The 9,030-nt window shown below is 52.8% G+C and overlaps 1 protein-coding gene and 1 non-coding gene across 2 annotated transcripts; both read right to left on the bottom strand.

Moving 5' to 3' along the window:
- Positions 1 to 332: 332 nt before the first annotated feature.
- TRH (thyrotropin releasing hormone) lies at positions 333 to 3,515 on the bottom strand. Its single transcript, XM_045579208.1, has 3 exons — positions 3,262 to 3,515; positions 2,247 to 2,468; positions 333 to 1,650 (listed from the first exon to the last, which is right to left on the bottom strand). The coding sequence occupies exons 2-3, from the start codon at positions 2,458 to 2,460 to the stop codon at positions 1,127 to 1,129; spliced, it is 738 nt and encodes a 245-aa protein (XP_045435164.1). The 5' UTR covers positions 2,461 to 2,468; positions 3,262 to 3,515; the 3' UTR covers positions 333 to 1,126.
- Positions 3,516 to 7,773: 4,258 nt separating this feature from the next.
- LOC118715801 lies at positions 7,774 to 7,915 on the bottom strand. Its single transcript, XR_004986958.1, has one exon. It is a non-coding gene; the product is annotated as a small Cajal body-specific RNA 4 (non-coding RNA).
- Between the last annotated feature and the right edge of the window lie 1,115 nt (positions 7,916 to 9,030).

Here is a 9,030-nt window from a genome sequence, read left to right as displayed (position 1 = left end):
TGATTACAAACCTAAGCCAGACCAGCTCCTCACCAAACCAGGGTCCTGAGGTGGCCTCTAAGACCTATAGCTCCACCTCAGCCAGCTTTGTCTTCCAGAATGCTCTTCCTCTCTTCCAGGCCCCAGTTTCCCCGGGTGTCAAATGGGCTCCAGAATCCCTGTTCCCCTCCCAAGCTTGTTCTGAGGTGGGGGGCAGTGGAGAGGACTTTTCATGGCCCCAGGGTCCCAGGGTCCCTTCTCAGCAGAGCTGGGGAGCTCTTAGTCCAGTCCCCTCTCAATGCTGAAAAGAGAAACCCCACATCAGCCGAGACAGAACTGCAACCACAGAACTCCATGATTATCCAGACGCGTTTTATTATCATTAGGAGGATTATCATTGACAAGAAGAAGGTGTCTAGTAGGTTATATTACAAGGCGCAACATCCAGAATGATATTTACATATTCCCACATACATGGTTATCCCATCACTTCCAGGGCAATGTTTACATATTCCCGCACACACTCACTCTGCAGCTACCACACAGCACAGCACCACAGGGGGTCTCCACCTGAAATGCTTCCCCCACGCAGAACACAGCTGTGGGTCAGGTGCCGCCACCCACACACCCGCACAAACTAACAAAAACCCACCCAAGAAAACCAGTAACGGAAGGAGATCCTGGATTCTGGGGGCAACGTTTACATGTGGTGACTCCTGACACACGGGGTGAGGGATGGAAGCTGGATTTGGACATCTCCACTCCCAGGGCACCCGCCCTTCACTGGCTGCTTGCCCCAGAGGCACTCTGCCCCTCTCCAGGAATACCTTAGAAGACACAGAAGGGTCATCATCTCAGCCAGGACTAAGGCAGGGGAGCCGGCCTGCAGGGTAGGCGAGGACCTCTGGGCGAGGACCCCTTGCCAGCGACATGAAATGAAGGAATATGGGGGTTTAGCTTATAGGATGGCCTTCTTGTGTCCCTGAAGGAGGGGGGCAAGCAAAGCCAGGGGTTTGGGTGTGTGCGTTCAGGGGTGGGGGGCTCAGGTTTATGGTGAGGGATCTCAGGGTAAGGGAAAGAGGGGTCACAGAAGGAGAGGGGGCACAGGACTCTTAGACCCCAAACTCGACTTCACAGGAAACTGGGCTCACTCCTCCAGGGGCTCCCCGGCCCAGGCCGCCCGCCGTCCAGGGTGCTGCCGCTTCTCCTCAGACCTCTGGCCCCTGCTCAGGTCATCCAGGAGCCCCAGCAGGAGGCTGGCCTGGCCGCAGTCTCCCTGGAGCCCACACGGGCCTCCCGAGGCTCTCTTGCCCGGATGCTGGCGTTTCTCAGGCATCAGCTCTCTCTCCTCCTCTTCCTCCTTTCCTTCCTCCGCCTCTCCCCAGCTCCTTTGGGCCTTGGGGTCCACCAGCCGTCGGCCGGGGTGCTGCCTCTTGGTGAAAGCATACCCCAGCCAGAAGGAGGAGCGCCGGCCGGGGTGCTGCCGCTTCTGCGGGGCCACATCCCCTGGCCCCTTGGCCGCACTCTCCCACGGGCCTGGACGCTGCCTTTTGTGGGGCCCCAGAGCCCCGCCCTCTTCTTCCTCCCCTTCAGCTCCCTCTTCAGCCTCCTCCTCCCTTTTGCCTGGATGCTGACGCTTAGAGAGCTCGCTGGACTCAACGTCCTGGGACTCTGTGGGAGGAAAGAGCGAGTGAGACATCCCCTGACCATTGAGCGCCTACCCTAGCCTTCCTCCAGTCAAGGTAGGAATTCCTGCAGCGTCATGGCCTTGCACCTGTCCCTCAGGACTCACAGACACACGCACTCACACAGACGGTCAAGGGCATGACTTCTGATTCCAGTCTCAACGCCGCCACCCCCTCGCGGTGTGACCATAAGCAACTCTGAGCCTCAGTTTTCTTTTGTGTACAACGAGGGGTAGTAATCACGGTTCCTATCTAAGAGGTGGCGAGGAAGAACAGATCGTGTGACAAAGTACGTGAAGTGCTTAGAACAGTGGGTGCCTGGCATTTTCCTCCCAGCACAGCATCTTCCCCCCACGGTGGGTATGTTTTCTGGGACATATTCCCCAGACGGAGATGCCAGAGGAATCTGGTTCCAGGAAAGGGTCAGCTCATGATCTGGCGGAGGGTGTGGCCAGTGAGACTTTCTCTGAGCAACAGGCTGGATGACCAAGTCGCCCCCTCTCCTCTGATCCCGTTTCCCCACAGCCCTCCCCTCAGCCTCCTCCTCCCGCCTGGGCAGCCCGGGTCAGACCTGCCTCTCACCTGATTCGGGATTTTGATTTTCCGGGAGCCCAAGCAGCTCTCGGGCGTCCTCCCGTTGGAGGAGGGTGCCCAGGAGATTCCTGAGGTACAGGTACTGTGTGACCATCCCATCCTCCTGCTGGTCCTCCTCGGGGTGGGCTTGGCCTCCGGGGACACCGGTGAGGGTCAGGGTCAGGGTCAAAGCCATGGCGAGCAGCAACCAAGGGCCAGGCATCCTGGCGGCTGGATCAGGAGGAGAGAGAGAGAGAGAGAAAGAGAGAGAGAGAGAGAGAGAGAGAGAGAGAGAGAGAGAGAGAGAGAGAGAGAGCGAGCGCTCATAAGCGCGCTGCGCCCCCGTCCCCCAGGGAGCTGCGCCTCCTTTCCAGACCCAGCGGGTCCCTGAGGCCGGTACAGCGAACCGAACCGGGGACAGCAGGAGGGTCTGCCTCGCCCCGGCGTCCTCACCTGTCCAGCTGCCCATGCCCAGTTTCGCTCAGAGTCCGGGAGCGCCCCCCCCCAAGTCCCCCGTCCTCGCGCCCACCTTCCGCCGGCGTCCTCATCCCAACGCCAAGACCCTATTTCTAAGGATACGGTGCTTCTGGGACGAGGCTCAGGAATGCAATTCTGACCCTAAGAGCCCAATGCCCACGTTAGCCCCAGCGCCAGCACTCTGTCCTGGAGCCGATGCTGCGGTGCTGAGGCCGCTCGGAGTCTAAGCGAACACCCCGCGCCTGACGTCGGGGTTCGGTTCCCGCTCCCGGCGCTCCCGGGACGCCCCGCCGGCCTCGCGGCGCCCGGACCTGCAGCGGGAGGCCGGGCAGGGCGGGCTGCGAGTCCTCCCTGCGATGCCCAGACGCAGGGAGGGACCTGGGGGTGCAGGGTGCCCGCCGCCGAGGTGCCCCCGACGTGGAAGACGGGGCTCGAACCAGCGCCCCCCGCCCCCCGGAGCTCCGAGGCTGCAGCGACTTCTCCCCCCGGGGCGCCCTGGGGTGCGGGCGGGAGGAAAGGGCCCCCTGCCCCGGACCGAGGTGCTCACCTGTCCGGCGCGAGCTCCGCGGGACCGACAGGTCCGGGATCCTGGGGCTTCCTTCGGGTCCGGAGTTTCGGTCCGGGATCCTGGGGCTGCGGGTCCGGAGTTTCGGGGTCCGGAGGCGGCGGGGCGGTGGGTCAGGCGTCCCGGTCCCCGGTGCCCGCTGCTCCGCGGGGCCCGCGCTTATATCCGCGCGCGGCGGCGGCGCCGGTGAGGTCAGCGGGGAGGGGTCGCGGCCGACGCGCAAGGGGCGCTGACGGCAGCGGCCCCGCGGGTACACCGCCCCCCTATCTCCCCTCCGCCTCCCAGCTCCGCCGGAAACCTGGGGCTGGCGAGGCGGGGACGGGGGGCGGGGGGGGGGGGGTGAGCTGACACACGACGCGGGATGGGCTGCTGGTGCGGGGGTCAGTTCTGCACCCAGCTCTGAGGCCGGTTGTCTAAGAGGAGGGGACAAAGAGACCCAGAGAATCACACACAGAAACACACACACGGGAGAAAAGAAGAGATAAAGACAAAGACTGAGAGATGCATCTAGAAGGATACAGGGAGACACACACACACCACGCATCAGAGTCAGAAAGACACAGAGAGAGACAAAGAGGGAGAGGAGGGGGAGAAGAGGAGGAAGAAAGGGGTAGAGTGAGAGAGGGAGAAATTAGGGTACAAGTGGGATCTGGGCTTTGGTCTTGACAGTCACCTCTGGCAAGTGCCTCCAACTCCCCGGGGTCTCAATTTTCTCGTCGCTACAGTTGTGGGAGCCGACAGTGCTCAGGACGCCAAAGCTGGCAGTGCGTGGGCCGCCACCAGTTCACAGGCTGTGTGGTGTGACTCCCACAGGTGGTATTTTTTTAAACCCGAATAACCAACATTTAAGAAATCAGGAGAACTTAGGTAAAATGTGGATGTAGGACTTCTCTTGAAAATCTCTTGGAGAAGAGGGGGTCTTGCTTGGCCAGGGTGGCTCTGTGGTTGAACATTGACCTATTTAAACCAGGAGGTCACGGTTAGGTTCCTGGTCAGGGCACATGCCTTGGTTGTGATGGCGGTCTCGATCCCATTGATTGGCATGCGGGAGGCAGCCAATCAATGAGTCCCATCATTGATGTGTCTCTTTCTCTCCCTCTCATTTCCTCTCAGAAATCAATAAAAACATTTATTTTTAAAAAAGACTGGACCTAGACTTCCTCCTAACAATAGCCAGCTGGAGTTGAGCCTGGCTGCCTCTGGTCACCATACTCTCCACCACTCCCTACCGTCTCCCAATGTGCTGCCCCGGTCACCAGGAAGGGACATTGGAGTTTGTGCTGGACTCAGGACCAGAAATCCATAGGGGTCCACGCAAAGGAGGGGAGGGAATGTTGGGGGGAGAAAGGCACAGATGCCAAGGAGCTTGTCCCCCAATCTCTCCTCAAAGTCACATGATACCTTGGGAGAGAACTCTGCTCCATCTAGTCCTGGGCACAGCCTCCAACCTGAAGCATCTCATGGCCCCCTCCTTGGTTTTGGGGACACAGACGTTAGCCAGGCCCACTTTGACTGAGCCACATTTTTGACGGAACAATGTCTGTGAAGGTATCTCCTACCTCTGGACCATCTTAACATTATTCTGCCCCCATATCCAATATTTCCTCAGCCTAATACTTGTATGCCCAGACCATGCTAGTGGTCTGGCAAGGCATTCCAAAAGTATTTTAACTATGGCTCTTTCCGCTGGTAGAGCACCCGACCTTCCTAACACATCCACCATCCCACTGCATCCTCACATCACCGGCAAGATAAACAAGGTAAAGACTGTGAGTCCCACTTTACAGGTAGGGACGCAGAGACCTGAGGAGGCAGAAGAACTCTGAAGGGTAGAGGAGGAAGGGAATTTTCAGATGACCAGCCCTCCCCTCATTTTTGGATGAAAAAAACTGAGGTCTGGAGAGACGGCCTGATTGGCTTCCCATCTCCCAGGCATACTTTGTGCCCACAAATTCAGATGATTGGCTGGGATAGATTGCAAACCTGAAATCCCAGGCTTGCTCTTCCAGTCAGATTCCAGAATTTGAAGAATTGCCAACCTAGCTATTTAATCAGACAGACAGACCTGTTATTTTTTCACATACAATGGTAGAGGTGTAAATTGATACAACAACCTCTTTGGGTGGCAACCTGGAAATTTAACACATATGTCCCCTCCACAAGACAATTCTATTTCCGAGAATTCATCCTATAGATACCCACATCTAAGCATGAGGATGGGTACATAGGGTATTCCGTGTGGCTTGGCTTATAGAAGCCAGAATCGAAGGCCAGCCTGGCCGATGTGGCTTAGGATTGAGTGTGGACCCATGAACCAAGAGGTCATAGGTTCGATTCTGAGTCAGGACATATGCCCAGGCTTCCGCTCGATCACCAGTAGGGAACATGCAGGAGGCAGACGATTGATGTTTTTCTCTCATACATGTTTCCATCTCTCTATCCCACTCTGTAAAAAAAAATCAATAAACTATATATATATATATAAAAAAAAGAATAAGGCTGTTCCATGTGTACAGATATGGAATAAGCTCCAGGAAAAAGTTAAAAAAAAAAAAAAAAAGCAGAGTGGAGAACAATGTGCACATCATGTACATCTGTGTGGTGGCCTGGGAGACTGACTGCTTATGCAGAGACTCTGTTGGGGTGCACCAGTACAGTACCGAAGGAGACCTGGGGAACCCAGACAGGGGAGGATAGTGCAAGGGAGCTCGCTTAGCGCTGTTTGATTTTTTTTTTTTCATCTGTGCAGCCTTACCTAACCACAAACTAACGAACAGCACAATAAATAAATAAATAAATAAATAAATAAATAAATAAATAAATAAAAATCTCTGAGTCTGAGGCTCAGGAATAAGAGTGGAAGGATAGGAAAGCTGCCTGGAAAAGGGTGAGGTAGCTGGAACATTGCCCCCGGGTGCACCCATTTGATGCACTTCCATAATCAGGGATTTGAGTTGCCTTTTAGGAGGAGGGTTACTAGACAGATGGGTGGGTGGGAGGGGAGGCGAATGGGAGGAGGAAATGGAGTTCCCAGGTGGCTCAAGGTTCCTGAGAGGATGGTAGAGGTCTCTGAAGTGTGCTCAGGAAGCCAACTCTCCCTCCCTCCTTCCTCTCTTTTCCCCTTTCTTCCTCCTCCTTTCCCTCCGCAAATATTCACTGAACTCCTAATAAGTCGCAGGACCTGTTCTAGACCTGGGTACTGTAGTAACCACGTCTTTCTGACACTTTGACCTTTGGGGTCTTGCTGACTCTGGAGAGACTGCCAACTCCCACCGTTAGCCGATTCCTAGAGATAAGTAAAGAACCAATTTGCAAACAAACCAATTGAGAGCCCACACACCCTGTCTCCTGCCTAGTCACCCAGGGCCAGGGGTCAGGCAACCAGGGACAGCGCCTATGCCCCGGAGCTCACTGAAATTGTCGAAACTAGATGATCTGGGACCTTCTGACCCCACCTGGCCTGTTCCTTCCTGCAGAAACCACAGTAAAGACTCTTGCCCATCTTTCCCCCCACTCCCTGCTCCCTCTGCCTCCAGATAGACCCTGGTGCTGCCCTGTGTGACCCTATGGTGTGGTTTGCCCCCTCCTCTTAGGAACTGTGAGTAATAAACTACCTTTTCAATAGTAGCAATCTCCTGATCAATTGGCCTCATCATGCCTAAATAATAATAAAACCCACATTTAAAACAGGGAGCTGAGCCGAAACCTGTTTGGTTCAGTGGATAGAGTGTCGGCCTGCAGACTGAGGAGTCCCATGTTTGATTCTGGTCAAGGACATGTATCTTGGTTGCAGGCACATCCCCAGTGGATACGAGGTGTGCAAGAGGCAGCTGATCCATGTTTCTCATCGATGTTTCTAGCTCTCTATCCCTCTCCCTTCCTCTCTGTAAAAAAAAAAATCAATAGAATATATTTTAACAAAACAAAACAAAAAAACAGGGAGCTGAGCCCTGGCCAGGTGGCTCAGTTGATTGGAGCATTGTCTCATACACCAAAAGGTGCATTCCCAGTAAGGGCACATCCATAAGTTGCAGGTTTGATCCCCATTCAGAACAGAGAACATACGGGAGGCAACTGTAGATGTTTTTCCTTCACATCAATATTTCTCTCTCTCTCTCTCTCTCTCTCTCTCTCTCTCTCTCTCTCTCTCTCTCTCTCTCTCTCTCCCTTCCTCTCTCTCTAAAATAAATGTCAATAAAAGCATATCCTCAGGTAAAGATTAAAAACAAAACAAAACAAAAAAACAGGGAGCTGAGAGTTGAGTCATTATGTTGCACATATTTTTTAAACTTATTTTTTCCCTCTGACAATACAAATGTGTTTGTACTTTAGTTGCTTATCAGATTAATACTGCTATGCTCTTGAAAATGAATAATGGGATAATTTAGTGGTGAGTTTGTGCACTAATTTCTAACTTCCAGTTCCCATCCTATGGGCCACTTACTCATTCTTTTATTTATTTATTTATTTATTTATTTATTTATTTATTTATTAGAATGTTGAGTAGTGCAGTCAGCCCTATGATATTCTCCAGTATAGGCTGCTCTCTCCAACCCTTTTTTTTTTTTTTTTTTTTAAAAGGAGGATTGTATCAGCAGTCTTGCTTCATCAGACTCAGCCTTCTTAGTCCTCCAGCACTTACTCATTCTTAAGAGCCTACTGCAGCCGAAACCGGTTTGGCTCAGTGGATAGAGCGTAGGTGTGTGGATTGAAAGGTCCCAGGTTCGATTCCGGTCAAGGCCATGTACCTTGGTTGTGGGCACATGGTAGGGGGTGTGCAGGAGGCAGCTGGTAGGGGGTGTGCAGGAGGCAGCTGGTTGATGATTCTCTCTCATCAATGTTTCTAGCTCTCTATCCCTCTCCCTTCCTCTCTGTGAATAATCATAAAATATATATATTTTTTAAAAGAGCCTACTGCAAATGCCCATTTGTTCATTCATTCATCCTTTCATTCGTTCATTTAATAAACGTTCCTTGAGCAGGTAATGTGTAGAGTTTTAGGGTCACTGAGAGGATCCAGACAAGATCACTGCTCTACAAATGTTAGTCTGGGAGAAGGATGTGTCCACATAAATTACATTATGTGTACCATGTGTTCAAAAGCCCTGGGGTGGGGTCATAGATCCAGCCTGTAGGTGAAGAATGGTTTATTGGATGAGTCTTGGAGTTGGTTGGGATGAAAGGGCATACCTGAGGCTTTCTCTGACCCTCCTGACTGGAATAGATAGATGCCCATCACACTTTCTCTTTCTTTCTTTTTAAGTTGGATTTTTAAAAATATATTTTAATTTATTTCAGAGAGAAAGGGGGAAGGAGAGAGAGATAGAAACATCAATGATGAGAGAGAATCATCGATTGGCTGCCTCTTGTACACTCCACACTAGGGATGGAAGCAGCAATCCAGGCATGTGCCCTGACCGGGAATCAAACCATGACATCTTAGCTCATAGGTCAACACTCAAGCACGGAGCCACACTGGCTGGGCCACTCTCTCTCTTTCCCCAGCCTTTATCGGGTGCAATCAGGCATTTCCTTATTCCTTGTTACCTGCCTTTCACACCAGAACCTCAGCTTCATGTGGCCAGCTACTACTTGTTCCTTACTGTTTATCCAGTTCTTGGCACATAGATGACACTTACCGTGTTTCCCCGAAAATAAGACATCCTCCGAAAATAAGACCTAGTTCATGGAAAGATAAGACATCCCCTGAAAATAAGACCTAGCGCAACTTTGGGAGAAAAAATTAATATA

The sequence above is a fragment of the Pipistrellus kuhlii genome, unplaced genomic scaffold (genome assembly GCF_014108245.1).
Source record: "Pipistrellus kuhlii isolate mPipKuh1 unplaced genomic scaffold, mPipKuh1.p scaffold_m20_p_11, whole genome shotgun sequence".
Classification (NCBI taxonomy): Eukaryota; Metazoa; Chordata; class Mammalia; order Chiroptera; family Vespertilionidae; genus Pipistrellus; species Pipistrellus kuhlii.
The sequence above is the reverse complement of the archived record's forward strand: the minus strand, read 5'-3'. Positions and strand labels throughout refer to the sequence as shown.